Source organism: Platalea leucorodia (assembly GCF_965183815.1).
Source record: "Platalea leucorodia genome assembly, chromosome: 6".
Classification (NCBI taxonomy): Eukaryota; Metazoa; Chordata; class Aves; order Pelecaniformes; family Threskiornithidae; genus Platalea; species Platalea leucorodia.
The window spans coordinates 2,304,237-2,330,710 of NC_138828.1; the positions used below are offsets into that span (position 1 = coordinate 2,304,237).

The 26,474-nt window shown below is 45.6% G+C and overlaps 2 protein-coding genes and 1 long non-coding RNA gene across 6 annotated transcripts in view; 1 reads left to right on the top strand and 2 right to left on the bottom strand.

Annotated features, from left to right (window-relative positions):
* On the top strand, positions 1-16,199 carry PPEF2 (protein phosphatase with EF-hand domain 2; the record flags this gene model as incomplete). Its single annotated transcript, XM_082314899.1, has 15 exons — positions 1-61; positions 3,775-3,902; positions 4,455-4,512; positions 5,668-5,843; positions 6,893-7,007; positions 8,335-8,381; positions 8,813-9,100; positions 9,192-9,341; positions 10,132-10,467; positions 11,670-11,855; positions 12,535-12,677; positions 13,187-13,293; positions 14,283-14,446; positions 15,040-15,127; positions 15,764-16,199. 15 exons carry the CDS (start codon positions 1-3, stop codon positions 15,940-15,942), a joined length of 2,226 nt encoding a protein of 741 aa, XP_082171025.1. The 3' UTR covers positions 15,943-16,199.
* On the bottom strand, positions 57-6,921 carry LOC309591931. Its single transcript, XR_014228480.1, has 3 exons — positions 6,557-6,921; positions 2,163-2,250; positions 57-240 (listed from the first exon to the last, which is right to left on the bottom strand). It is a non-coding gene; the product is annotated as an uncharacterized lncRNA (long non-coding RNA).
* The window catches only part of NUP54 (nucleoporin 54), a 20,628-nt gene continuing 4,704 nt past the window's right edge, over positions 10,551-26,474 (bottom strand). The window contains exons 3-13 of one of the 4 annotated variants that reach the window (XR_014228478.1): positions 26,322-26,456; positions 25,340-25,569; positions 23,735-23,922; positions 22,660-22,856; positions 20,851-20,905; positions 20,196-20,289; positions 19,608-19,715; positions 19,133-19,252; positions 18,667-18,777; positions 18,119-18,325; positions 10,551-11,076 (exon numbers count right to left, since the gene is read on the bottom strand). Coding sequence is in view for 2 of the 4 variants with exons in the window: in XM_082314897.1 (XP_082171023.1) it covers positions 18,197-18,325; positions 18,667-18,777; positions 19,133-19,252; positions 19,608-19,715; positions 20,196-20,289; positions 20,851-20,905; positions 22,660-22,856; positions 23,735-23,922; positions 25,340-25,569; positions 26,322-26,456 (1,367 nt within the window). In the remaining 2 variants the exon portion in view is untranslated. Of the gene's footprint in view, positions 11,077-17,383; positions 17,460-17,543; positions 18,326-18,666; positions 18,778-19,132; positions 19,266-19,607; positions 19,716-20,195; positions 20,290-20,850; positions 20,906-22,659; positions 22,857-23,734; positions 23,923-25,339; positions 25,570-26,321; positions 26,457-26,474 lie in introns of those variants that run through there. The other 3 variants (XR_014228479.1, XM_082314897.1, XM_082314898.1) reach the window with 3 other exon arrangements.

Sequence of the window (26,474 nt, forward strand, 5' to 3'; positions counted from 1 at the left end):
ATGGGATCTGGTAGTTCTGTAAACGCCAACTACAAGTACTCCCTGCAGAAGTCTGAAAATGGTGAGTGATTCTTTGAAAAGTAATCTTTTCCTGTCTGCTCCTGCACATGCTGTTGGGAGGTTGCAGTGGATGTGTTTCTTCTCCGAGTTACCTGGTTTTCCTGATGGTATTGAGGCGAGGTTTTGCCTTTCAGTATCCTGTGACAAGGAGTCTCAGCTGTCAGGCCGAAGTCCAACAGGCTTGAGAAAATAACAGCTATTTAGACCAGGATTAGATTAAAATCAACCAAAACCTGACCAGAAATGAAGCAGCAAAAAGCCATTCTGTTAGAACTAACATCCGATGGATTAATCAATTGCCAGCTAACGCCTGCATTGTCATGTGCTGACAGCGAGATAGGTGGTATCATCCTGCTGCTCCCGGTGGACTCCGTTTTTAAAGCCTGTGTTAGTGGTGCAGGACTGATAAAGCAGAAGCATTAGCAAAGCCAAAATAAATCTGGTTCTAAAGAAGGTGAGATGGTGTGGCTAAGAAAAGCTGAAAAGCAGAAAGTGTGCTTTTTTCTCATTACGTCAGCGCAACGCTCTTTATCTCTGCTGATAATCTAGACTTTTTTATGGCTCTCGAAGCTGTAATGATTTATTGTCATGAAACCCTCTGTATGTTAGTATCAATTTTCTGGGGGTGTGCTGAGGTCTGCTATGGAATCAAAGGATGTTTATGAGCGAGATTTTAGACATAAGGAAGTGTAAAAAAGTAAACAGGTTACTTTGTTGTTTGAATCATTCGGTCATCAGCATTGGCAGAACAGCGGTATGGTGTAAACTGTTTGCAATTGCTTTGAAAGGAAAAAAGAGTGATTGCATTTACAAATGAAGAAAGCAGGGATACGGTTGTGACTCAGCCTTTTTTATTTGTCATTTCTTCTTTATTGAAGAACTCTACCTTTTTTTTAAGTAAGTTAGAGTTGTCTGTTGCCTATAGCACCAGAGAATCGTGGACTCCCAAAAAGTTCAGGGCTATTTTATGATAGTGGCTTGTCTATAACAAACAAAGTGTAACATAAAACTACCTGCTTATATGAAACTCTGCATTAGATCTGATACCTCATCAGCAGTTTCCCATGACAGTAAAACCTCTCTGAATTTCTTGCATCTGGTTCTCAAAATCCTTCAGATCTGCGGATCCACAGATGTGGAGCTGCTTAGGACTTTCCACCCAAGCATAACGTGCCAGGCAGTGTCCTGTCCCCCTTCTACAAGGCCCGGAGGCTGTTCCCTATGGAAAATGTAGCCAGCAGAGCTGTGTTAAACCGGCCCTGCGCTTGAGTGAAGAAGGGGATGGGGAACCCGAGAGAGGGTGCAGACTCCTTCCTGTAAGCTGATCTGAGAACTGTGCTGCTAGCATGCACAGGCGTATTTTAGTTTGAGTGCTGCCTTTTTGGCATGCTTTCCGTAGCTTATATGATGATATATTATTCAGTTTACTGCTTGGATTCTCATAAAATGTGGATAAATCTCTTTCTCTTCTTTTTTTATTATTTTTTTCCTAAACTAGAACAAACACTGCCAGATGAAACTCACCCAGGTAAGCTGGTAAATTAGAATACCTGGCTTTTTCAGTTGCAGAGTCAGTCTCTGCAAAAGTAGCATAAAAAACCCAATGCCTTGCCCATCTGGAGCTTAAAATGCTGTGGATGGTTATATATATGCTCACTGTGCACTTGATAACGAGTCTTTCACAGATTTTATTTTTTATGTTTCAAAGGATCTAGTTTTCATTGGTATACGTGGAGTCATAACTGTGAATTTCTGCTCGAGATTCAGCTGAAATACATCTGACTCCTACCCCAGTAAATGGGGCATTTATCCACTGTTAGGGGAGTGCAAGATATTTACAAGTTGTTTATTTGAGAGAGTGATTGTGACTGTGATTCTGGTTACATGCCAGCCGAATTACAGGGAGTCAGGCAGCTAGTGTTGGGTCTGTTATGAAGGAGGCTTGAAGAGGTAGCATTAGGAGCACCAAACTGTAAGGAAAAAAGTCAGCCTTTTTTAATTTTTCATAGCCCAGCAGATCAGTAGGCATTTTTTCAACAAGATACAAGGCTCAGGCAAAGAATACATAAGTTATTCTTGAATTAAGGGTAGCCAAGTCTTACCTTCTTGCCCACGACTTCACCGTGACTCGGTTCCCCAGCTGCACAACAGCAATAGCTCTTCCCTTTTCGTGCTCTGCAGCTCCTAGTGCTGTAACAGTAACATAATTTAGAAGGATTATTATTTTCAATACATAAGCCATCAGGATATCTTCTCTAGGTAAAGGTCAATGTTTCCCGCTGAAGTACATGGAGGGTGGTTTATGTTATATAATTAATGCAAGCTAATTGAATTAACGTGATCTCTTTGTCTCTTGCCAGCACTTAGCAACCTTTGGGGTAGGGGCGGGGGATTTCCTTCTTTTTAATAAAGTCTTTCCACCCCACCCCACCCAGTGCTCTCCCCGCTTTGGTGAACACGGCAGTGCTCTCTCACAAACCAGATGCCAAGGGAATACAAGCTTCTGCAGGAGGGCCAACTCTGTAACTCTGTCGTCTCCGTTTCATTTTGGGGCCAGCCTGTAGATAGAGCGCTCATCCTTCCCTCCCTCAGCTAAAGATGACGCAGAGAAGCATTGTTAGAAAATGTTTTAAATGTAAGGCTCTAGGGTAGGGCTCCAGAAACGAACGGGAAGGGACACAGCGCGTAATCAAAAGAGAGATGCCAAATAGCAGAGCTGGTTGGCAAGGTGCTGTGAAGTAACCAGGCGGTCCCGACGCGGGCAAGACCAGCTAAGGAGGACGGAAGAGTTTCTAGAGGTACATAAAGTTCTGTGGCAGAACTTGAGAAAGGAAATGGGAAATTGCACTAATGTACTTCACTTTAAATATGCACGCAGCCCGTCTGAAATAATCTTTAATGAAAAACACTGGAATTGGGGAAATGCAGAGGAACGGTTATGTTTTAAAGATCAGGGCAAATAGCCATCATTTGGAGGGAAAAGACTGGTGCCAGTGCTGGCTGTGGACTGAACCACGGCCAGGCACCTGGAAACTCCTGGCATTTCGTTCCTTGTGTGTCATTAAGTGACCAAAGATCTGTCTCCCTCTTTTCACTGTGAGTGTTAATTTTGTCTTTATTTTATTCCAAGGTAATGGTATATTAACATTTATGCTAGAATAGATCCCTTCTGAAGTTTGTCCAGAACTGCAAAAGCTGAAGTATTTATTTGGCTTAAAGGAAAGTAGACAAACCCCATGTGTTTAAGGCTCTGGAAGGGGACTCAGTGTCTTGTTTTCCCTCAACTCCTCGTGTGGCCTCAGTCAAATCTCTGTTTCCCTGAAGCCCCAATACCTAGACCGTAAGACGGACACGAAAATGAGCTAGGTAGATAGAAAGGGAGGAAATTGTCTATTAACATTGAAGAACGTGTTTGGATCTTTAGGCCCTAATAAGTTGTTGTTAACGGTGCTGCTAAGGAGCCAGCAGCAACGGTTAGAATTGTTTCGGAGATCTCTGGTCAGGCAGGGTCAGATCAACCTCTTGCAATATGGTGAAAAGAAGTGGGTGTTTTGTTATTCTTAATATTTAGGCATCAGAATACCTTTCCTGAAAACTTGCTTCTGAAAAAGAAAGGTCCCTCTTCAATTTTCAGGGTCAGGAAAGGAGCGGTAGCAGGGTACCTCAGCTGCAGCCAGTGCAGCTCAGCAGGTTGGGTCTGGTTTTGTCCCCTAGCTTTCAAGGCAGCCGTCTTGATCCAACGCTGGTATCGGCGCTACGTTGCTCGGCTGGAAATGCGCCGACGTTGCACTTGGAGAATCTTTCAATCCATTGAGTACGCTTGCGAGCAGGATCAGATCAAGGTAAGGTGCCAAGGAAAAGAGTACGTAGGAAAAGACATAGGAGGGTGGTCTCTGTGCCACAGGCTCACTTGTTTCTACCTACTGGCTGGTAACCCTCTAAGTGCTTCAGCGGCCCAAGGACTGGGTCTCCTGCCCCTTTTTAGCTATTGATTTCCTGCCTGCTTATGTGTGATGCAACCCTAAGTAATGAGTCTTGAAAGCAAGCCATAAGGACCATTTAACATTGTTTTTCCCGAGTCTGAACACAATAGGCAAGCCAAGTTGGTTTGTTTAACTTTGATTAATATTCTCCTGTATGGTTGCCTTGCTGTCAGGGAAGGAGAGGGAGGGCTTAGAGGTGTACTTCTGTCTGTGTGGCTGAGGGTAAAGCTACTTTTTTGAGTTCACCACAAGATATTCAAAACGAGAATCGGTATAGTGCGATTTGTTGTACATACCAGACAACATGAGAAGGGCATAGATAGTACTTCCAGAAAGAAGATCGTGTAAAGCTACCACTCTGCAGAATTTCATTCCAGGGTGAATGATGATGGGCTCCCTCTCTTCTTGCAGCTTCACAACTTCTTCAGTTACCTCATGGACCACTTCACGCCAAGCAGCAGTAAAGAGAGTAAGTGTCTATGTGCCGTTTGTAGACGTGGCACCAGCAGCTCAGGAGGTGGCACCCTGTATTGATTTGTTGCCCCAGGCTGGCCCTTCAGGATGGCAAAGGGGGCCAAGAGGGTCTAAAGAGTGATGGCATCAGGAATTTGGATAGGGAGCGAATTGTCTGGCGACTGTCCGAGCTGCGTGAGGGATGTGGGGCAATTCCTGCTCCTTAGGAGCTGGAAGGGGGAATAAAACCTCAGTCTGTTTTCCAGGAGGAGTATTAGAAATCTGCCTTTTTTCAGTGATGCCTGGTAACCAGGGCTTTGCAGAGCCCATTTCTGAAGTGAGACAATCCATCTTTAGGGAACTGTGCTCTAGGGCATCTACTTTATATTTAGCCTCTCACTTATAATTGGGGTGGGGGGGCAGAAGTGCTGTGGGAACCAATACAGTATCTTCCTGCATCTGCAGAGAGCACTATATGTTATTTCTTAGTGCTGAGAACTTGCTAACGAGCTTAGCTCTGAAATCTGATGGTAGTAAGTCAAAATTAACCATTTACTTTGCTGACCATAATCTGCTGAAGTCCTCACGCCTTCCTTTGAAACCGCCACCCTTTTTCTCACAACCACCCCACATATTTTACAGCAAAGCTCTGTTGAGGAAGTTTTTTTTTCAGTGTCTGTATAAAACAGGACAATAATGTCCTGTTCCTTGAGTTGGGCTCTGAGATGTTCCACCAATAAAAAAACAATGCTTATTTATACAAATGTTGTGCAACACTGAGAATGTAGGTGCAAGCTTAGAAACACCAGTGGGACGTAGGAGACGGTTCCTTGTTACACAGTTGGCTTTTGCATGTCACGGAAAATAAGATTTCAGTTAGCCATGGTAACCAATGTCCGTCTGGCTCTACCAGAGTTTTGCATAAACGAGTGTAGCTGCCTGACACACAGCACACAGCAACTTGTCCCTGCAGCCTTTTCCCCACTGCAAATTCTGTAGCGGTGTCAAACTATTGCTGCCATTGCTCATGAGCTCGAGCGTAACCAAACAGCTTTTCTTTAGCGAATTACTGGAATGGTGTATTGAGCCAACTTAACTTTTTCTTGTCTCTTTCTCTTTTTTTTTTTTTTTTTTTTTAAATAAAACCAAAACTGACCAATCTGCCACCCAGGGGATTTTATCAGTCGCATGTTCGTAAGTGGGGAAAGCTTCAAAGAGGCAGAGCTGGAAAAATACTGTGACTATGAATCCATGGAGGTGCCAGACTCCTACACTGGACCCCGTCTCTCTTTCCCACTCCTTCCTGACCATGCGACTGCCTTGCTGGAAGCTTTCAAACAGAAACAAGTAAGGATCCCCAAAGGAACCACGCTTTCCCCTTCGCCGTGCAGGGGTGTAGAATAGATAATTTGGCGTTAGCCTTCCTAACAAGCTAAGCTGATTGGGGTATAACAAACTGGCAGGCTGTTAAGCAGAGGGGGATGGAAATGATGTGGTATTTCCCTCTGCCATAGCAACTTTTTTCCGTTCTGAAAATACAGTTCGGACAAAACTCAGAACTTTTCTTAGGTGTGCGCCAATATTAACTTGAATTTCATTTTAAAAGGAAAAAAACCCCACAACAGTCCATGTTGAAACATTCTGTCATTTTTTTGCTGCAGTTCCTCAATTTGTAAAAAGGTATAGGATGGCCCAGATGGAAACAGCTCATTATAATTATGTTTTGTGGCATGTAACTTTGACTCCTATTTAAAATGTAAAATGTGAGTTGTTTGATGAGGAAGTCCAATACCAATTCAGCGGCACTAACAAGAGAAGTCCTCGTACAACTGCAATGTTCTGCTGCCATCCCTCAGTCAAGGTGCTGAACTGCAAAATAGGCCAAAACATCCCTTCTCCAAACTAAACGACTTTTAAAACAAAGGTCTCTAGTGTCTTGACTAATATTAAATGCCTACACCCTGGCTTTGAGCGAACGTATTTCTGCAGGACACACAGCAACTCGCGGCTTGGTTTAATGTAGAAAAGGCTAAGAAAGATCTAGAGGAGCAACTCCTTACCTGTGATACTGGGCTGGGATTTCTGCTGCTCTAGGACGTGGTGTTGCCTAGTGGATACAGCCTTGACCACAGGGCGCCAGGGCTTCTGGGTTCTCTTGCCAGCCCTGCCGGTGCCGAGGCTGGGCTGCTTTGGGCGAGTCTCTTCCGTCCTGCTGTTGTCCAGTATCTGCCTCGTCTTCTTTGTAAGCCTGTAGGTCAACACTGAGTGTTGTCCCAGTGAGAGTTTCTGCCATCCAGGCTGTTGTGGTGGGTCCCTGGGGCCTTTGCAGACAGAGCTGTGTTGCTGCTCAGAGGTCACCGATTACCTGCTTTAATCCCTTCGCTTTCTCCTAGTAGCAGCTCCACGCTCGCTACGTCTTAAACCTTCTGCATGAGACCAGGAAGCACCTCAAGCAGTTGCCAAACATCAGTCACGTCTCCACCTGCTACAGCGAGGAGGTCACCGTGTGCGGTACGTCTGGGCGGGAGGGCACTGCGCAGTCTCTGGGGCAGAAGGCTCACGTGGCAGGGGTGGGAAAGATTTAAAACGCTAGCGTGAGCACGATGCCCTCCTCTGTACTGAGCGTGGAACACAAATGCAGTCCGTACGCAAAATGTGTGTTGCATTGAGAGGCAGCTGGGGCTGTCTAAAATATCTGGGTTTACCCGAAGAGCTGCTGCGAAGACTAGCCTGAAGACTGGAGGGAGCAAGCCTGCATCACGGCGCTATTTCTGCTTAATCTGGAATGGGACGGGGGTGTTGAGGGAAGGTGGTTTGTCTGTTTGCAGTCTGTGTTTGGCTTCCATGAGAGATTTTGGGATACATCACTAACAAACCCTGCCCCTAGATGGTAGTGTTCAGCTTGCATAGCCTACCGTAGTAGTGGTGCTGTCGTGGCGATTATAAAAATGTAAGGAGAGGAGGAGGTATTAACAGAAAATGTAAGGATATACATTTGTCTAAGGGAAGATGAAGGGCGATAATGATAGCCTGTGCTCTTAAAGTTGTTATACGTTACAGCAAAGATTTAAAGAATTTTTCAACTGGATTCAAATTTGTCTTTTTTCTGTCACCCCCAAATTTGGAGTCGTTTTACTAAAGCACAGAAACTGCACCCAGTCGAGGACTGGCCTCAAAACTCAGTCATTTTCTGTCCTGTTCTGTGGCCTGGGATTATTTAAACAACCAAGTCCGGGAGCTGTTTTGGCCGAGTCTTCATTTGCAGCAGCATATGTATTCAGATCCAGAACACTAACATGTCTTTGAGTCCTAGCCAGTAAATTTGAAAGAGACAAAGCTTTTCGCCATTGTTTTCCTACTCCAGGACTAATGTTTAAACTTTGAGATATTCCTGAAAAATACATACTTAGCACAGACTTTTGGGTGCAGTCAGTTTCTGGAAAACAAACCTCTCTCCCCAATATCATGTTACATGACAATTTAGTTTGATTATTATTTTGTATGCGAAGCTTTCTTCCATGTAACGATCAAAGTCAAACAGTTTCTTGTGCCGTGTTGTGTCATCGTAAGAGATAAACGAACACAGCTTCTGAATTGGAGTCTTCAGAAGCTGGTGTAGGTTTTCTGCTGTCCTTCTCGGGCTTCAGCTCAAGCCTTTACATCGTGTCCTTTTCCTTCGGGCACACTGCCTCAGTGCAAGGAAACTTGTACCTTGAACTTTCCCAAATATTTCAGTGGTCATTAATTTAGAGAGGAGATACTTCATAGGAAGCTATTTATCGGTGTCTTTTTAAGTTAAAGGTAAACATACCGTGACTTGTCTTTTTGTGCCTGTTAGGAGACTTGCACGGCCAGCTGGATGACTTGTTCCTCATATTTTATAAGGTAGGCACCGCACTTGGAGAGGGAGGCTGGCCAGGCGTTGTGAGAGGTAGCGCATGGGTCACGCTGAGAAGTGGTTGCGAAACTGGGCCCTTCACGTGCGATTCTCCAGGTCAATTTGATCGGTTTTAAATGGCTTCACAAAGCAGCAGCTTATTCCCTTGCTGACTTTGAACGCTGATACACGTGTACATTTGGGAAGTGCCAGTGGCCGTTTTTGGAAGCGCCGATACCAGTGGCAACCCTTCCTGACTGCCAGCTTTCACTTTTCAGCGCATTTGCCACTGGGAGCCTAGAGGCTAAAGATAAGAGTCGGGATCTGTTGTGTAAGGTAACCTGGGACAGGAGTGCGAGACTGTGCAGCTGGGGGGGAGGTATGTGGAGATCACGGGGAGGCCTCTCTTGTAACATCCACCCGTTCCTTGCTTTTACAGAATGGCCTTCCTTCCCCTTCCAAGTCCTACGTGTTCAACGGGGACTTTGTAGACAGAGGCAAGCAGTCCCTCGAGATCCTCATCGTCCTCTTTACCTTCCTCTTGATCTATCCAAAGGAGGTTCATCTCAACCGCGGGAACCACGAGGACCACATGGTCAACTTACGGTACGGGTTCTGTGCGGGGCTGATCGCGATGTTGAGGGTGTCGCTGCGAAATCCCACTGAACTTCCTTTCTCCCGTTCCTTTAGCTACGGTTTCGCCAAGGAAGTAATGCAGAAATACAAGGTACGCGTACATTTGTGTCTCCTTTACCACGTGAGCTGGGGACTTTGAAGGCTTGATGCTTCATCTTCGCCTTCCTGACCTGTCCTCCTAGGTGCACGGGAAGAAAATCCTGAAGATGATTCAGAATGTCTTCTGCTGGCTGCCCCTGGCCACCCTGATTGATCAGAAAGTCCTCATTATACACGGGGGCATCTCTGACACCACTGACCTGGACATGCTTGAGAAAATTCAAAGGAACAAAGTAGGTTTTATTTCCCAGATATTGCAAGAGACAACAGTGTTGCTGATTTGTGGTGAGGAGCTTATTTCTACATGTCAACTTGGCTGTTCCCAAGACAAATCTGTAGGATGGTCTTCCTAGACAAACTGCGGTTAGGTACAGGCTTGGAGTGGATTGCTTTGGTGTAATTGTGTGTGTGCAGGAGGTGCGAAGGGAAGAAATGTTCTTGGCTTCTGGAAGATGTAAGGGTCGTAGCCAGGGAAGAGGTGGGTAATGGCACGAGTGAAGAGGCGCGCTGGTGCTGACTAAAAGCACGGCGATGATGAGACTTTGTCCCCCAGTTTCTTAGCTTGTTTTTTCCCCCTGAATTTCCAGAAGGATTTTGATAAGTCATTTAACTTGTCTCTGCCTCGCTTTCTAGTTGAGAAATACTACTTCCCTTCTCCAAATGTAATGACGAGCACTTGCATTAGTCATTAGTCCTTCCCTCATGCTGCCACCTAGTTCCCGTTGCAGATTAAATCCATGTACTCTACCTTTTGCGAAATGTCTGAGCAGCAAAAAGTCAATGAAGAAGAGATAAGTCTGTAGTCAGGATGGATGTGGGGCCCCAGCTGTAAACCAAGAATGGCACATCTGAGAGGACGGCACTAGTAATCTCCCACAATTAATCAGCGTTTGATGGCCGCAAAGGGAATTGAGGCTCGGAGGTTTGGGTCACTCGACAGTCTGCCAACGCAAGATGTTAGAGCTGGAGATGTAGGTTTCCAAGCGGTGTGACCATCTCTCTTATCTCTCTTACTTCTTTCAGTTTATTTCTGTATTAAGAGGGAAGAAAAGAAAGGAGTCGAACAGAAATGTGGAAATACAGGAAATAAACGGGGAGAGCAAAGTAGAGGCTGATGCAGCAGGGACCGAGGCAGCCCCCAGTTTATCTCCGCAGCCCCGGCCGGCCCAGGCTCCCAGCATGGCCAACAGGCTGGAGTTCTCCAGGTGGGTCCGGCAGACGGTGCAGGAGCAAATCGAGTGGTGCCGCCGGCTGGTGGACATCAGCGAGTCGGAGGAGGAGGAGCTCACCTATTCCAGCGTGGTCTCCCTGACGGATCTGGATGGGCCGTGCTGGACTCGCCAGGAGGAGTGGAAGCAGGTGAGTAGTCTGAGCGGGGCCCTGAGCTCGGTGGGCTGTGGGTGCCTCCCGCAGGTTTGTTCTCCGTTATGAGGAATCTCAGTACAAAATATGTGGGTCAATGCACAGACCTCTCTGCGGAGGGATTTTTGCTGCTTTGTATCGTGGAGTTAAGGAGCAACTCAGCGTTGAAGTGCCAGCGGGCAGGCTAATGGGGTTTGTGCTGTTTTGTACCTACTGCTCTGTACCCCAAGACAGCCTGGTGTTGATCAGTGAGTGGTAAGTGGTCAGGAAGGGCTGTACTGGGAGCACGTGATCTCCGCTGCTTGGGGATGTTTCCGTAGATATCTGCGCTACATCCAGCCCATCCTGTGGCGTGGTTCCCTAGCAACTGAAGAGCTGTGCCCGAGAGCACGTAGGAGAAGGTAGGCTGCGTGCCAGACTGGTGCTAGCTGCCGTTCTGCTGGCGCCTTTCTCCTACCCTTACGAGTCAGCCTCTTTGCTGGGCTTTGGGCTTTCTGTGCTCAAGGCTCTGTCCCAGCGTTTGCCCCTAACACAGCATTCATCTGTTGCTGTATAAATAAAACTGCTGTTCAGGCATAGAGTGGGGCAACAGGTTTTCTTGATTTGCTGCAGGGGAGAGAAATAATAGACAAGACTGATTGTAGAGCCCAGTGGTTTTATCGCTTTACTGTGTGCGTGGGGTATCCGAAGTCAGCTCTGTAGGTAACGAGCGAGCGCGTCATTTGCCGATGAGCGAGCTGTGATCTTGGGTACTAAGAGCAGACTGAATTTGTGGTTTTAGCTGGGGTGCGCTGCGAGTAGATTGCTAGGCAGGTCAGAGCCTGGGAACTTGGTTTCCTGTTTGTGTTAGACCAGTCTGTCTGTAAGCCCCTCTGTGCGCTCTGAAACCATCGTTAATCACTTCACGTTATGTATGACACCCCGGCATTGCACGCCTTATCAGCATAAAGCTATATATTGAGGTCAGGGTTAAAGAGCTTAAACTTTAATCCAAATAGTGGTTACTGAGTCAGCACTTACTAACATTTCTGGAGGCTGCGGAACGTCCTGGCTAGAGAGCAAAGGATTTTAATACAAAGCCTGCTCACGGTCTCAGGATCTGCTGGGATTCAGAGATACAGCTGTATTTGCTTACTCAACTTTGATGGGTGATATCTGCTGGAGTCACTTTATTCAGTGAACTTTTCCAATCCTTTCAGATTTTAGACATTCTCTGGAGTGACCCCATGCCTCAGGAGGGCTGCAGAGTAAATACGGTGCGAGGTGGTGGCTGCTACTTTGGGCCTGACGTGACAGGGAAGATCCTCGAGAAGTACAACCTGCAGTTCCTCATCCGCTCCCACGAGTGCAAGCAAGAGGGCTATGAGTTCTGTCACAACCGGAAGGTCGGTGAGGGGGACGGCGTGAAGGACGCTTGGGTTTCTGTGGTGGCTTGTCTCGGCTCTGTATTTCTTCCCAGGGGGTTTGTTAAGTAAATACAAAATCGTTGAAGACCTTTATTGGGAGTTACTGAAGTCTGTTCCCAGCTGAGGTCTTAGGTCAGGACAGTCTGGAGCCACCTACTCTGTTGGGGGCATCTGTCGTGCAGGCAAAGCACGTCCTTGTGCGTGGTAGCTGAGAAAAGATCCGAACCCGTTTGTGCCATTGCCCCCGCTTAATGCGGCCGTTTCTGAAGATGACGTACAAAAGGGTGTTCCTAAGCTGCTGCAGCAAGAAAAGTTTTGCTCTCAGAAGATTCAGGGCCACTTCAGTGACTTCAACGGAGGCACTTTTGACTCCGCTCACTGCAATGGAGAGTGGAAGTTTGTCAGGAGAGTACAGTGAAATCGCAGAAGCCCAGCGTGTGGCCAGCTGCACGTGAGAGCAGTGCCGCCCTCGAGGAACTCACGCCTGTAAGGCTTCCAGGCCAGCCACCACCTCGCTCTTCCTTTTCCACATAAAACACGGTGCTTTCACAGGCTCTTGACCCCAGATGGGATCGGTTGTGTTGTTTTCACTGATACACATATATATAATAGAGGATGCATGTGCTGACTGCAAATGCCTCTCTTTTTTGTGCGTTAGGTGCTGACCATATTTTCAGCCTCAAACTACTACGAGATTGGCAGCAACAGGGGAGCCTATGTGAAGCTCGGACCAGACCTCGTCCCCCATTTTGTTCAGTACCAAGCGAACAAGACAGCCCACACTCTCACTATGACCCAAAGGCAAGGCTTTCCAGTTGCTCTCTATTCACCAAGTCAAAATTCCGAAAGGGAAAACTTTGGGAGCTTGGAGAACGTTTGATTCCAGAGCTGAACTTTCATAGCTTGATTTACTAAAGAACAGCGCTAGAGGAGGATTCAGGCTTTGTGCAGAAATTACTGAGGGAGGCTCAAGGGTTGAGGAGGGAGCGTTACAAGACCAGAAGGGAACTCTTTTTTACAGACTGATGATTTTCCAGCTTCTCTTTTCAATGTCAAATTTTAACTTTTGACCCGTGCTGAGGTTCCCTTCTGCTTTGTTAATTCACAAATTGCTGCAGGGATTCACTGCATCAGCTGCGGGGAACTGTGCTCCAGGCATGCGGTGCCTTGTCACGAGCATTGAGATGCAGCGATAGCTGTGCAGACCAGTTGTGTGAGGGCCTGGGCAATCCATGGACTGGGAAAGTGCAGCTCTTCTTGTGCTTCGTGGCAGGTCCTTAACGTGCTTCTCTCTTCTCCGCATCCTCCAGAATCAGCAGAGTAGAGGAGTCAGCCTTTCGAGCCTTGCGGGAAAAGCTCTTTGCTCACACCTCAGCCCTCATCAGCGCGTTCAAGGCCTACGATAAGGACGATACGGGTAAATCTGAGCCGAGGGACACTCGGGTTGATTCCCTGGTAGGACAAGGCTGAAGCAGCTAAGTTGAGCGTGTGGCTGGTTGGGAGGCTCCGCACTGATAGCTGCCAGTGACTGTCACAGGGGGAGGCTGTGTCAGACCTCGCCGCTGCGTTGGTCTCATTTGCTGTTATTCACTGTCTCTCTTGGGAACCTATTAATGCCTCAGAGTGGCATTATAACGACGGGGTGTCGGAGAAGCAAGAGGTGATTAGCCTGATGTGTAGCAATTTAGGCTTGGTACTAGGAGAACCCTTTGGAACAGGAGTATCGATGAAGCATTGGAAAAGATGACCTGCAATGTGTCTGTCAAATGTCACTTGGGAGGGGCTGGGTGGTCTCCCCTTCATCCCTGGAGTCCAAAATCAGTGGGAAGAGGAAAGCGAGGGATATCCTCTGCGGCAGCTGCCTCTGTCAGAGCCTTAAGCAAGGAGCTGAGAGTTCATAATTCTCTGGCTGCCAGGAGCGCTCTGCTGGTGCAGCGACCGAGACGCGTTGCTGAGATCTGTCCGTTTGTGGGCCAGGGGAGAAAAGGGACGCAGCGGTTGGCAGAACTACTTTCTTGCGGGTAGAACTGCTTTCTTGCCTTCTTCCCTGGCAGCAAAATTGTTCACAAAAGTCCAGTTCAGCTGTTAGAGCACCTGCTAAACTAGGGGCTTTTCCATGTTCCTGGATCACTGAGGAAGTACTAGTGCAGTTGTGTAGGCCGTGATCTGCAGGGTGAGCCCGGCTGTAGGCTACAAATTTATAATGAAATATCCAAAGTTAGTGTCTTCCTGTTGTTCAGATGTTTGCAGCCCCACAGCCCCGATTTCTTGCGATCATCAAAAGCTTGCTGCGGCTGGGGGGAGCAGCGGGTGCACTTGTGCCTGCAGTGGCTTTTTACTTTGTCTTCACGTGCTTTCAGCTGCCCGTCTCTCAGACGTCTCCATGGCTCTCCCTTTTCCTTACAGGAAGGATCACGCTGAGCAACTGGGCGACGGCAGTGGAGTCAGTCTTGCACCTGGGATTGCCCTGGCGAATGCTGAGACCGCAGCTGGTGCGCAGCACGGCGGACGGCATGCTGGAGTACAGGTCCTGGCTCGACGACTTGGCCGTGGAGCAGCGGAGCCAAGAGGTAAGGACTCACCCCCATCCACCAAAGCATGATGCAAAGCAGCTCACAGGATCCCCAGCACGTGGAACCAAGTATGGTACGAAAGGAGAGCGGATGGTTCCGGTTCCTCTATAATCCAAAATCACGCTGCGGTCGATGGAAAAGCTTGCATGAATTCAAGTAGTTCAGAGGCGTTCAGTCCATTGTAGAAATAGATGATGCATGTGAAATCAAAACCTAGAGGTAGTTTTGGATGCAGGCTTTTAAGTAGGAAAACTATATTCCATTCTCTGAGTTGCAGTTTCTTAATTACACCCAGCAAAACCAACTCTGCAACGGTTAAAAAACGTAGCCCAAGCCGCTGTCTTCTCTGTTAGCCTGGAAAAGCTCTGTTTGGAAGCGATGGGTTGCTGATGTGCTATAATGCAGAGTTGCACGGACGGTCCAGTTGTCGCAAACCTGTTTCGTAAGTCACACACGATGCAACGTGCATTGCTGGCAAACTCTTGAGAGCAGTAAACACTTTTATTTATGGGAACATCTGGAGTAACTGCTCAGAGGAAGCAGAGAGCTGTCAGAAAGGATAGAAGGAGTGTGACCATGTTGTCTTTCAGCACATCCAGTCGAGCTTGCTGGAGGTCATTTATCGAAACAGATCCAACTTGGAGACCATATTCAGGATCATAGACAGAGATCATTCAGGTAAGCAGGTGTGCAGGCGGTGTTGGTCACGGCATTGTATCCCATCCTACTTTTGGGCTCCCTTTAGTATGTGCAAAGGCATTTTTACTTCATGGTTTAAGGCTCGGGTCTTTCTCCTCCCTCAGTTGACGTTATTGTCTTCTGATACGTCGTTGCACGTTTCCACAAACATGATGCATTTTGGACTGTGTGCAGTTCAGGTAGAGAATTAATCATTATTTGTTCTGGAGGAGTTCAGAAGAACAAAAATTGTGATGAGAGCAATGACGGTAATGCAGCGTACTCTGGATCTTGAGAGCTACCTGCTTTCAAGCAGTCATCTCCACCAAATTACTTGGGGAAAGAGAAAATACAACAGTCTTTGCCTTCTTTTGCTCTCCCAAATGGTATTATGTCTCTCTACTGCTTTAAGTTGTATTTTAGCCAGTGTTCTGCATGCTAGGAAATTCAGTTGCAGCATGTGAAATGTAGATTATGAGCGATTTCTTTCCTTCTTTTAGGGTATGCAGGCAGCAGGGTTGGGAGGAGAGATGAACTCTGAGCAGGGGTCCCTCCTTGCATGCTGAGCGGGGACTGACTGGCAGCAGCGCCCGTGGTGACCTCCCGCTGAGGTGGCTGTGCCATCTTTCTCCACAGGTCTCATCTCATTTGAGGAATTCCACCAAACCTGGAAGCTCTTCAGCTCCCACATGAACATTGAACTCACGGATGACAGCATCAACGACTTAGTTCGCAGCATTGATTTCAATAAGGATGGAAACATCGACTTCAACGAGTTCCTAGAAGCCTTCCGCCTTGTCAAACAGTCACAGTAGCGAGAACCTGGTGAGGGTTGCCACGTCCAATGCCTTGACTGTCTGCAAAGGCAGGGGAACCGCTTCCTACCTAACCGCAGAGCGTGCCCGCAGATGCGAAGCAGGGAAAGGGAAGGCGGGTACCTGTAGCACTTTATTGGTTGAAAACAGCGACCGCCGTAGCCAACAGCTGTGATCCACTCGGGGAAGGTAACGGGTAAAATAGATAAGCTGCCCTTCGGTTCTGACCATTTTTAAAAAGGAGCTGTGTTTTAAGTAGAAATTCCTGCTCAAAGGGAAGATGCGACTTGGTTTCTCTAGTCAATGCACGCGATGAAACGTTACAAGTCTATTCGAGTGTAGTAAAATGGAAGTAAAGGTATTTCTTCTAGGCAGTGTTTTAACCAGGTAGTAGCTGCTAGAGCACAGCTTTCCTTTTAATAAACAGTTTTTTCTAGATTGCTGGTTCTCGGATGTTCATGCCTTGTCTAGTTTGTCAACTCTGCTAGCAGCAGTGCTGTTACCTACTTCCCCTCTGTTGTTCCTTCGCTGTGGTAAGTTTGTTGGTACTCAATATCTGCAGTGGAGCAACACTTCCAAAAAAACTCTCTCAAACATGCGAAACTGTCTCTAGCAGGGGGGCTTTTTAAAGAAATCTATTGAGACCAGTTCTTTTTCAAAGGCCATGGTAGTAGATCAAGCAGCCCCCTGCTGGTGTGCCTGTGCTGCATGTTCACGGTATTTTGAAAACACGGTACAATGGCAATTTAAAAAGGGGGGAGGGGGCTGAAGTGTTCGCAAAGAAAACAACACCTATTTATCTTGAACATGCAGCATAGTCGCTCTGGCAGGGGTGCTATGGTAAAAGACTTAAACGGCTCCCCTGGCCCTTGAAAAAGAGAATTCGAGTCTCATTCAATGTCTTAGAAGAGCCCCTGCTGGAGCCTGTATTGCACGTTTGAGGTACTTTATTAAATGGAACCATGCTTCCAAAAATAAACTAATCCTTTTCCCCCTTAATTACAGTCCCACGTAGGCTTTTTTCAACTATAATGGAACCATGCTTCCGAAAATAAACTCTCTCAAATGCATAATACAGGCTCTAGCACGCTGAGGCTGTATTTCTGTTTTTCTGTCTTTCCAATGTTACCAATGGCAATTTTCTTTTTGCGGCTAATGAACAAAATGATTCTGTCTCTGCCGCGTCTGAGTTGTTTCTGCTGCACAAACCCTATCGCAGAGAATAATGTAGTTTTGTTGCAGTTATTTTCAGTGACTTTTGTTACGAGGGAAAAAAGGCAATTTGGGGGGTGGGGGGGAGAAAGCTCTCTCTCCAACGCAGGTGGTAGCCACCTGCTCGGCAGTGCCTGGTACCAGGTAGGATCGAAGGGACTTGGCCTTGTATTTTAGTTTGGGGACTGAGGCTGCCCAGCAGCTCGGTGGCATCGGGTTTGACAGCCTGTTACCTGCAGTGCCTGGAGGAGAGTGAAGTGCATTAACCTAGAGCTGGCAGCAGTTTCACCACTTTGCTGATGTAGCTGAGAAAGAGCCAACACCGTGCACAAGTTACTACAAAGTCAGACTGAATTTTATTACTCTCTAGCAATTAAAAAAAGGCAGAAGACAACATCTAGGCATTCTGTTGTTATTTGAGGGGCAACAAAGCTTTGTATAATTCACATAAGTCAAGTGATAAAAACATAACCTTCAGATCCTTGCAGTCCAAAGGAAGGACAGAGACTGGAAACATCAACTTCCTGCAGCTTGCCCCAGTAATCTACTGGTATTGCAGAGACCGACATAGTTACAGCAACATACATATCTGTAATGATTTAAATTAGCTCTTTACATAATGATGGTACTTGATTGTTTTGACAAGAACATGGAAGCGGGCTAAGCTTTCCACAAACCAAGTCACAAGTGGAACAATTCCCTCGGCACTGCGTTTCTAGGACAATGCTTTCGTAAAAAAAGGAAAAGAAAACAAAAAAGAAAAAAATGTACAATAGTACATATAGTTTTATAGTAAAACAGTATCTGAACAGATTCAGTTTTCCTTCTTTTATTAAAGCATATACAGCTTTATAAAATATAAACCTTCCAAAGGTCAAGTTCAAAAGCTTATAAGAGGCTTTGCTAATTCTAAAGATAACAGCCAAAATACCATTGCTCCTAGAAGATACGTCTTTTATTTTACCTCAACAGTTTTAGCCTTGGAAGGTGAACCACGAACTCGAGTAACGTGTTCTGTGCAAGCCCAGCAGCATCCACCACGTCAACTGAAGACTCCTCCTCTGATGGGAATGCTCTCGTTCAGCCCATGTTCTATCAGTTTGATGTCCTCCAAGTCATCCTTTATAATGCTAATTAGGTGACTCAGGCCTTCCTGCTGCTGCTTCAGATGCTGCAAATAGTTTAAAAAGCAGTATGAGCAGAGTTCCACCTCACAGATTTTAACTAGTATTTCTCAGAGGTGCCACGGGTGGTGGCCTGGGCACATTGAAAAGCCTGGCATAACGTCTTTGGAAGAAGGAAACCCAGCACTTTCCGCACTAACAGCGTAACCGCGTAGAGCGGCTTTGCGCAACACCTTGATGCACTGTCACTGAGAAAAATAAAAAGGACTTGATCATCAAACAATTACAAAAACATGACATTCTAGATACATCCCCCAAGTCAGTGCCTAGCTGGCTTAAATTAGGAAGTTCAAAGACTATCCCAGCATTCTTACCCAGTAATACTTACTTGCTTGATTTCCCTTAAGAGGTCTGCATCTATGTAATAGCGCTCTTCAGCCCGCACTGCTCCAAAGTGGTTTTGCATCCTGATTTGGGACATGAGCTCATTCAGTCTGCCCTGGGAAGAGCAACAGGCTTAAATCAAAAGCAACTCATTTACATCCGTCAGAGCTCCAGCAAGTACCACTCCTCGAGTCACCAGGGCAGGAAGCATTGCTGCTCATTCCATTTTTAATTTTTTTTTTTTGGAAGCCACGCAAAGGGCGAGCAATTCCAACACTCCTAAGAAATCAAAAATACTTAAATATCTATCAATCCGTCATGCAGCAAAGAGCTTGACGCTACAACCTAGTAACACTGCTGGACTTCTCTTCTGAAAGCTTTCCACAACAGTTATATACACGTGGTTTGGACAACTCACATTCTTTTGTGAGGAGAAAACAGTTGTTGGCAAAGTTCTACTAACTACTCACCTTGAACTGCGTAGGTGCGTTAAGTTCACACTGAATTGTATCTAACTGTACACGAAGCTGCTCTTCGTCCGCCTGAATGGCATAACCGCTTTTCCTTTGGATCTCCTGCTTTATTAACACCTACAAAAGAAGCCTTTGAGGTTCATTAGAGAAGACTTTGCCCGCCTCTTTCCCCACCAGCCCATCCACATGTCTTTCTGCCCTTCCTCCAGCATATGTCTCATCAGATTTGTTCTGTCATTTCGTCTGCTGCTGCAAGACCTCAGGGCAGTCCCGCGGCTTCTGAGTAAGTGAGAGAGAAGGTTCCCAAAGCCCTAAGACATGCTGCGCACCTGAAGCTTTCCCTGACAGCTCTGCCTGTTACTTATAGCAATGCCATTTAGATGAAGTCAGAATTTAATTTTCAATGTTGGTCGTGCACAAGACCGCCCAGGTCATCCTGCCTCCTCTCAGTTATTTAGACTATCCTTGTTACCTGTAACGTTCTGTGAGAAAGCGCCATCAGCTTCCTTTTGTACTGTGCAATTTTTGCCATAGTTGTCGTTTGGTTTTTCTGCAGCTCACTGATATCTTCTGATATTATCTGCAGAGGAGATGGAGCCAGTTGGAAGGCATAAGAATTTCTGATAACAGAATGCATTAGTCCCAATTTGAAACCGGGAGTTTCAAAACAGTACTCGGTCCAGCAACTTTGTGTCCTCGCCAAAGACGCTTTCAGAAAGCTTTTCGCGAGACCTCTACTGTTCTGGTTTCTATTTATTTTCATACCCAACTAGGATTTTCAGAAGGCATCAGAAAACGGGGTGCCCAAATTAGATTCCATGCCAGTGCAACTTAATTCAGCTGGTTTGAATTAGAAAAGAAGAAAGCCAAAACGTAGCGCTCAGTTTTTAGCCAAAAGATAGAATCAAGGAATGCCTTAAGGAATAGTGATAAAGAGTCACAGCCCCATGCACGGGGCTCCAGTTTCAGTTTTCTACACACAGGAGGCACGGGGGAGACTCATTTAATAGCACATCCCTTGTCAACAGCAAGCAGTCACGATAAAGATGAGAAACCTTACGTCTAATCGAGTTTGATGCTGTTTGGTCATCTGATCTTGGACCTTCAATCTTCTCAACAGTTCCTTGAAACCCACCATTGGCACAGGAATAAGCCTACAAGAATACAAATATTTCTTACAACACGTTTTTATATTAGACACGTGGTATGGATTAATAATTATGAATAGAATCCAAAGTTACAGGTGATCTTGGCCTACTATAAATTAAGATAATACATAAATACATCTTGTTTTGCTAAGTTCTACAGTCCTCGCTGTTCCTAACAACCCGTTCCTTTTTCATGAAGAAATCAGCCCAAGTTATCTGTAACCACTGGAGGGTACAAGCGTACATCACTTTCAGCTGCAGGAATGAAGAGAAAAATGGTTGCAAAAAAAAAGTCACAATAACTAGTCCATATAATGGAGGACACCACAACTCTAAGTAATGCAAGTAAAGCTTTTTATCCTGACAACCCTTAAGCGCCTAAATGGGTAAAGGGATTAGACAGGCATTTCTAGTAATCCTCACTGCTTCAGATGAGATCAGCACTTCATGAAGTTATTCTCTAGTAAGTTTCTCACAAGTTACCTGAAGGGTACTACACAATATTATATAGTTCTCCCCTTTCCAAGTCTTTTTGTAATACTCAGACAGACTATTAATTAGACTTACTTGTCAGGATCAGGATTATCAACTTTGGCTTGTTCCCATATAATAGGATCAACACCTTAAAAAAACCAAACAAACAAGTTTTTACTATGGATAGATCTGAGTAGATATCACATCTTACAGCTGTTAAGCAGGTAAAATACTAGGAAATACAACACAAACCCTGTGAACTATGCTAACCTGAACGACTGTTAGACTAATTAAGGTTTATTAAACAAGGGTAGTTCTTTAAAGTCTTGGTCCTGGACTGTGGCATTAAGTTCAGAGCAAAAGGCTGTAAAGCACTTCTACTGGTTTGAAAGGAACAACCCAGAGATGATCAAATCGGACAATCCATACTTCAAGGGGAAACATTTCTATCGCTTCCACTGTACGCTACGCTTGGGTCATCTTTCCTCTTCAAGTTGCTTATTATATTTAAAAAAAAAATAAAAAAAATCAGTAATTAAGTGACCAAAGTACCAAACCAGTTGGCAGAATAATCCCAATAGGAATTATCATGGTTCCTAACAGGATCTGTCTAAGGATATTAGCTGTTGACAGAATACTTGCCTGTTTTGCCATGAACTGCTTCATCAGGCAAATACGTAAAATAAAATCAGCCTAATTGTACATGTACATCAACATCATGATGCAAGCTATTACACTCTCCGAACCTCGCTGCAAATCAGATCAGCGTATAAAATGCACATACCTAGGTATGCTAGGAAAAAGCAAGACAACACTGATTGATTGATAGAGAAGCAACTGACTTTCCGACCAGAGACATGCAAAGAAGAAAAAAAAATTGCTGGTAATTTAACGATTACGGGCCAGCTTAAAGAGGAGACCGGAACAGTCAGCTACCATAACATTCTTCGCTGCACAACGCTTCAGGTCATTCCTCATCATAAAATATCTTATCTTTATACCAAAACCCATCTCTTGAGGTGTGACTGCTTCTCTAGAGCTCAGCACTAACACGTCTTTTGCACATCTTGCTGCTTGATTAGCCAGCCTACAAACTCGGCTTCCTTCTCAGTCATGCACTAACAAGCTGCGCCCAACCACTGTCACGCAGGCCTTAGGATACTCCTCCAATATTAAACAAAGCCAACTTGCTTGTGCGCAGAGCAACTACTTCTCCCCGACGCCGCGGCAGTCGGAAAACACTGCTGCTTGTCTCTCATTTTTCTGCAAGAGTAGGCCGCGTTCTTTTTGCAATTCGGACATCATAACCTTTGCTGTGTTTTTAAACACTGTGGTCTTATTGAACGTCCTACATATTGTCTGCTGGAAACCACAGGCTGCTTTCCTTGACCCACTGCAGGGAGCTCACTGCGAGTACTACGTGGGATAATGTACAGCCGTACAAAATAAGCTACAATTATCCTACAAAATGGCGTGAACAGCACTTAACTACACTAAAACCAAGCTGTGTACGTACTATCTATCTGTGGCGACACATACAGGCTAAACGACGCCCCCGAAAACTAGGAAGTGAATATAGGACATGATTATCCTGATATTGAACTTTTTTTTTTTTTTAAACTGGACAAGTTGAAGTGATTTACGATGGCTAAATCATATAATACGGTGCTGTGTGGCATATTCCTGATAAATCATAACTATCTTGGTGGACGACATCATTGCGCTTCAGTGGGAAAACTGGCTGTAATTCAAACTATTACGTCAGTATGTCAGAGCGCCTTGGAAACTCTCGTAGTTTGAAAAGGTGTTTTCCAGTGGGCCGACACCTGCGTTTTCCCCAGAGACCCAAAAAAGCCGCAGCAGAGGCCCAACCGTGCCCCTGCGCAGCCCCAGACCACACACCGGCAGGAGGGTTCTGCAGGAGCTGTTTGACTTGTGCCGGGGAAAGCTCCGTCCTGGCCATGGAGAGGCTGACCCCCAGCTGCTGCAGGGACGATTTGATGTTGGCTTGTTCAAAGTGGGCGTAAAGGGTCGTGGCGGGAACTCTCCTCGAAGTGCCGTTGGGCGAGCGCTCAACAACGTAAATGATCACTTCTGTCCTGAGCAAGACAAAATGCGTACTGTCAGAAAAAGGTCAGCGAAGTACAAAACCGAACACGACAAAGCACAACCCTAAATCAAAGTTACCACTTCTCCCAGCTGACTGTTAACTTCCTTTAGCTAACTGAGATATAAAGTACCAGTAAACGCTGGGTTTAACACAGCAAGGCAGAAAGAGAAAAGCTGTAAATACCCTACAAAATTACATTCTCCCCCCCGAGTTCTAACCACCACATTATACGGCGATACTAGTACATTAACCTAAAACCTTCGGTCTTTTAAACAGAACGAACAAACTGTGGGAAAGTAAGAAGCAGAAATGTCAGTGTGCTGAAGTACTTCAGGCAGACTAGCCCGAGGCCCCCAAACAAGTCAAAGCAGACAGCACTCTGACGTAAAACACGCAGAACAAGCCAGCTCAACTGGCCTTGGAACCGCTTTCCCACTGAAACCAACGTTCGCGAGATGAAACGCTGCAAAGACCCTATTACTATACACCCCAAAGCCCTTCCGCCTTACGCATGACCAAGTGAAGAATACCTCATAGCTCCTAAAATACTAAGTATTTATCCCACCCTCGCGGTTAGCATCCCCATCTCCACTTTTTGCTGCGGAGCAGGGTCTGGAGAAGCCCGTTTCCTGAACTGAGCCGAGGTTCTCAGCTGTGCACTCCAGCAAAAGCAAGTAACATACACAGAAAAGACACCGGACTTAACGCCTTAAGAAAAAGCAACACGAAGGAATGAGAGACACGACATCAAACTCGGGATGAACACATCTAAAGTCAAGGAGAAAGGGAGCCGGAGCAGACTAAGTGCCAGCCCTTTATAACGTACAATACCGGACAAAAACACGAAACTGCGTAAAGTTCACATACTGGTCATCTGGCATCGTTTTAACACCTTCTACGTTGACAGTGAGGGTCTGGTTTCCTCCCAGAATTTTGTGGAGTGATTCTACAAGCTGCTGCTGCTGGCTCCGAATATCTATTTCTTTTCTGTTAAAGACCAAGACCACGAGGCCATCTTCGTCTTTGTTGTTGGGCATTAAACTGTAACCCACAGCCTGCGAATGAACAAACAAAAACCGTGGTCCTTCAAATGACGGCCTGTATCACGTACCTTAGAAAAACACTTTTCCTGGTTAAGAGCTGCATGCTTCTCGTTTGTTCTAGAGCTGGAATTGTGTACAAGTGGATTCCTTGAACACCTGTGAAACCCTTTGGGTAACGCTTCATTCTTATCAGATGTCTGATGCTTACAGAGGCAATAAACCAAACCAGCTTATGACGCTTTGCTCCGATAGCTGGGCTACCAACTTCTCCACTATTTTTCTTAGGCGTCCGCCATCACTGCTAGCGTACATCGAACTTCTCAGTATTTCACTTAAGGTACGTGAATTCGTGATGGCATTAGTAATACTCAAGTCATAGGGACAAAAGTAAACCTAGGACGTGGCATTGTCTAACTTGAAAGGAAAACTTTCTCCTTTTGGTAAACGAAACTCTAAAATAACTGATTTTGCATCACACAACTTATATTATACTTTGCAATTTTTCAAAGCCCAGAAAACTCTAAAGTAAGCTTTCAGGTGCATTATCAACAAAACATTCAAGGTAACACCTAAAAAGGTCATGCAACAGAAGCCAAACATTTGTTATGCAGGCACTCAGTTGCTGCAAAGATTTTATAAAAGTGCCATGATGTGCATAATCAAAACTAGTCTTAATTCGGTATTAACCTACATTCAGGTTAGAAAGTTTGCACTTCAAAGAACCAGCTTGGGAAAGGAGGGTATCACCATGCCTGACCCAAATCCACTTTCAAGTCCGAAGCTTAGCAAGAAAGTCAGCAGGCGCGAGATTTGCGGAGGATGAAGAGCTACATATTCTTTGTTGACATGAGAAGCAAGAACTGGAACTGCTGACGATATAATACAAGGAATGGAGTCAGCTTTAGCGCTGGCAAGGATAAAGGCAGAAGAAAGCTGAAGGCTGGTGTATTTAAAACAGTATGCAAGGGCCAGGTCCATAGAGGGCTTCACTAATGCAGGCAAGGCAATGAAGAAAGACTCTGAAGTTCTTATTCCAGATGTTAACAGTTTCTTTCAGATGTGAAGGCTATTTTGAATAGTTTCTCTGAAATTGTAACCTAAACAAATGCACATTCAAATTCATTTCCAGAGATCTGCTCCTACCACACACGCGCTAATCTGAGCGCTGTCACAGAAAAAGGGCCGTTTCCTGATCCACATGCGCGCTCCTTATCTCGTACCTCAACAACACCCAGACTTCCAGCATCTGTACATCTTCAAACCGTTTAATTAGCATGCATCAGAATTGTGTACATTTCCTGGAAAAACACTGTTTCAGAATACTCTTAACAGTCACAACATCTGATTTCACACTCATGAGACACTCGGACACTCAGCAAGCAGAGTAACTGCTTCAGAACTCTTTGTGGGCAGCCGAACAATTCCGTACCTTAAACCTGCAAAAGGGGTTTTCCTGCGTGAACTCCACTGGAGCGATGTTATTGTTGAAGTACCCTTTGCCTGTTCCCCAGAAGGCCTGAAGCTGGTTCCATTTTGCCAAAATAGCATCTCTCTCATCTCCTAAGAGTGTTGGAGCCGAGAGGGCACTGGCTGTATTGATGAGCTGGTTCGACTGGGCAGGTGTCTGAGCAGGCTGGCTGAACAAGCCGCTTCCTAACGCTGCGTTGGATGAAGAAAAACAAGTGAACTCCTTCACCAACCCAGACGGACTCGCGTGCTAACACGTACCACCTGCGTATCATTGGTATCACGTCTTTTGTCATTTGGAGAAGCAAAATAAACGCACAGAATAAATAAATTGCTATCAGATAATGTTTTTTACAAGTATCTTTTTATATCCAATCTTCATCAGCAACAGAAGTTCCTGAATGCTCAGTTAGAAGAAAAGACTTATTGTTTTTTCTTTAAATGAGACGTCTATATTCACCCATGACACCATCTGCCTCCTTCAATATCTGAATCTGAAGGGTACACTTGTAATTATATTAATTAATAATTAATTTGTAATAAATTCAGTGGACTCAGAGCCTGCCGCTGGTCATTATCCAACTCGCACATTTAAACTAAACTCCACGCTGCTTTTCTCCCCTTTCTAGTAATGCCGTGACTGCCAGCATCAATTCTGTAACTACTCTTGCTACCACTGCCAAACCAAAGGGGTAAATATTGTTGTCGGAAACTCAAGGGTGAAGCTCAGAAACTTGCTTGAGCTCTAGTTTAAGAAAAAGGCAAGGGCTGCAAATGTAGGCATTTCAAAAGCCACATTTCTGAGAAGTCTCCATCATTCAAGAGGTAAGTAAGTCTCACAGTCTCCTTTTATAATGTACTTCTGTCCCACCCCTCGTGCGCCTGTTGCGGTCTTACGCTTTCTCTGCTAAGGAAGGGGTAAATCAAGAGAAGGCCGTACTTACTGGTCTGTTGCTGCTGGGTACCGAAGCCTCCAAAGCCTAGCCCAGTTCCCAACCCACTACCCAAGCCAGTTCCAGTTCCTGTGCCAAAACTAGTACCAAATCCAAAGCCTTTGTTCTGGTTAGCACCAAAGAGTCCTGGGGAAATAAGCAAAA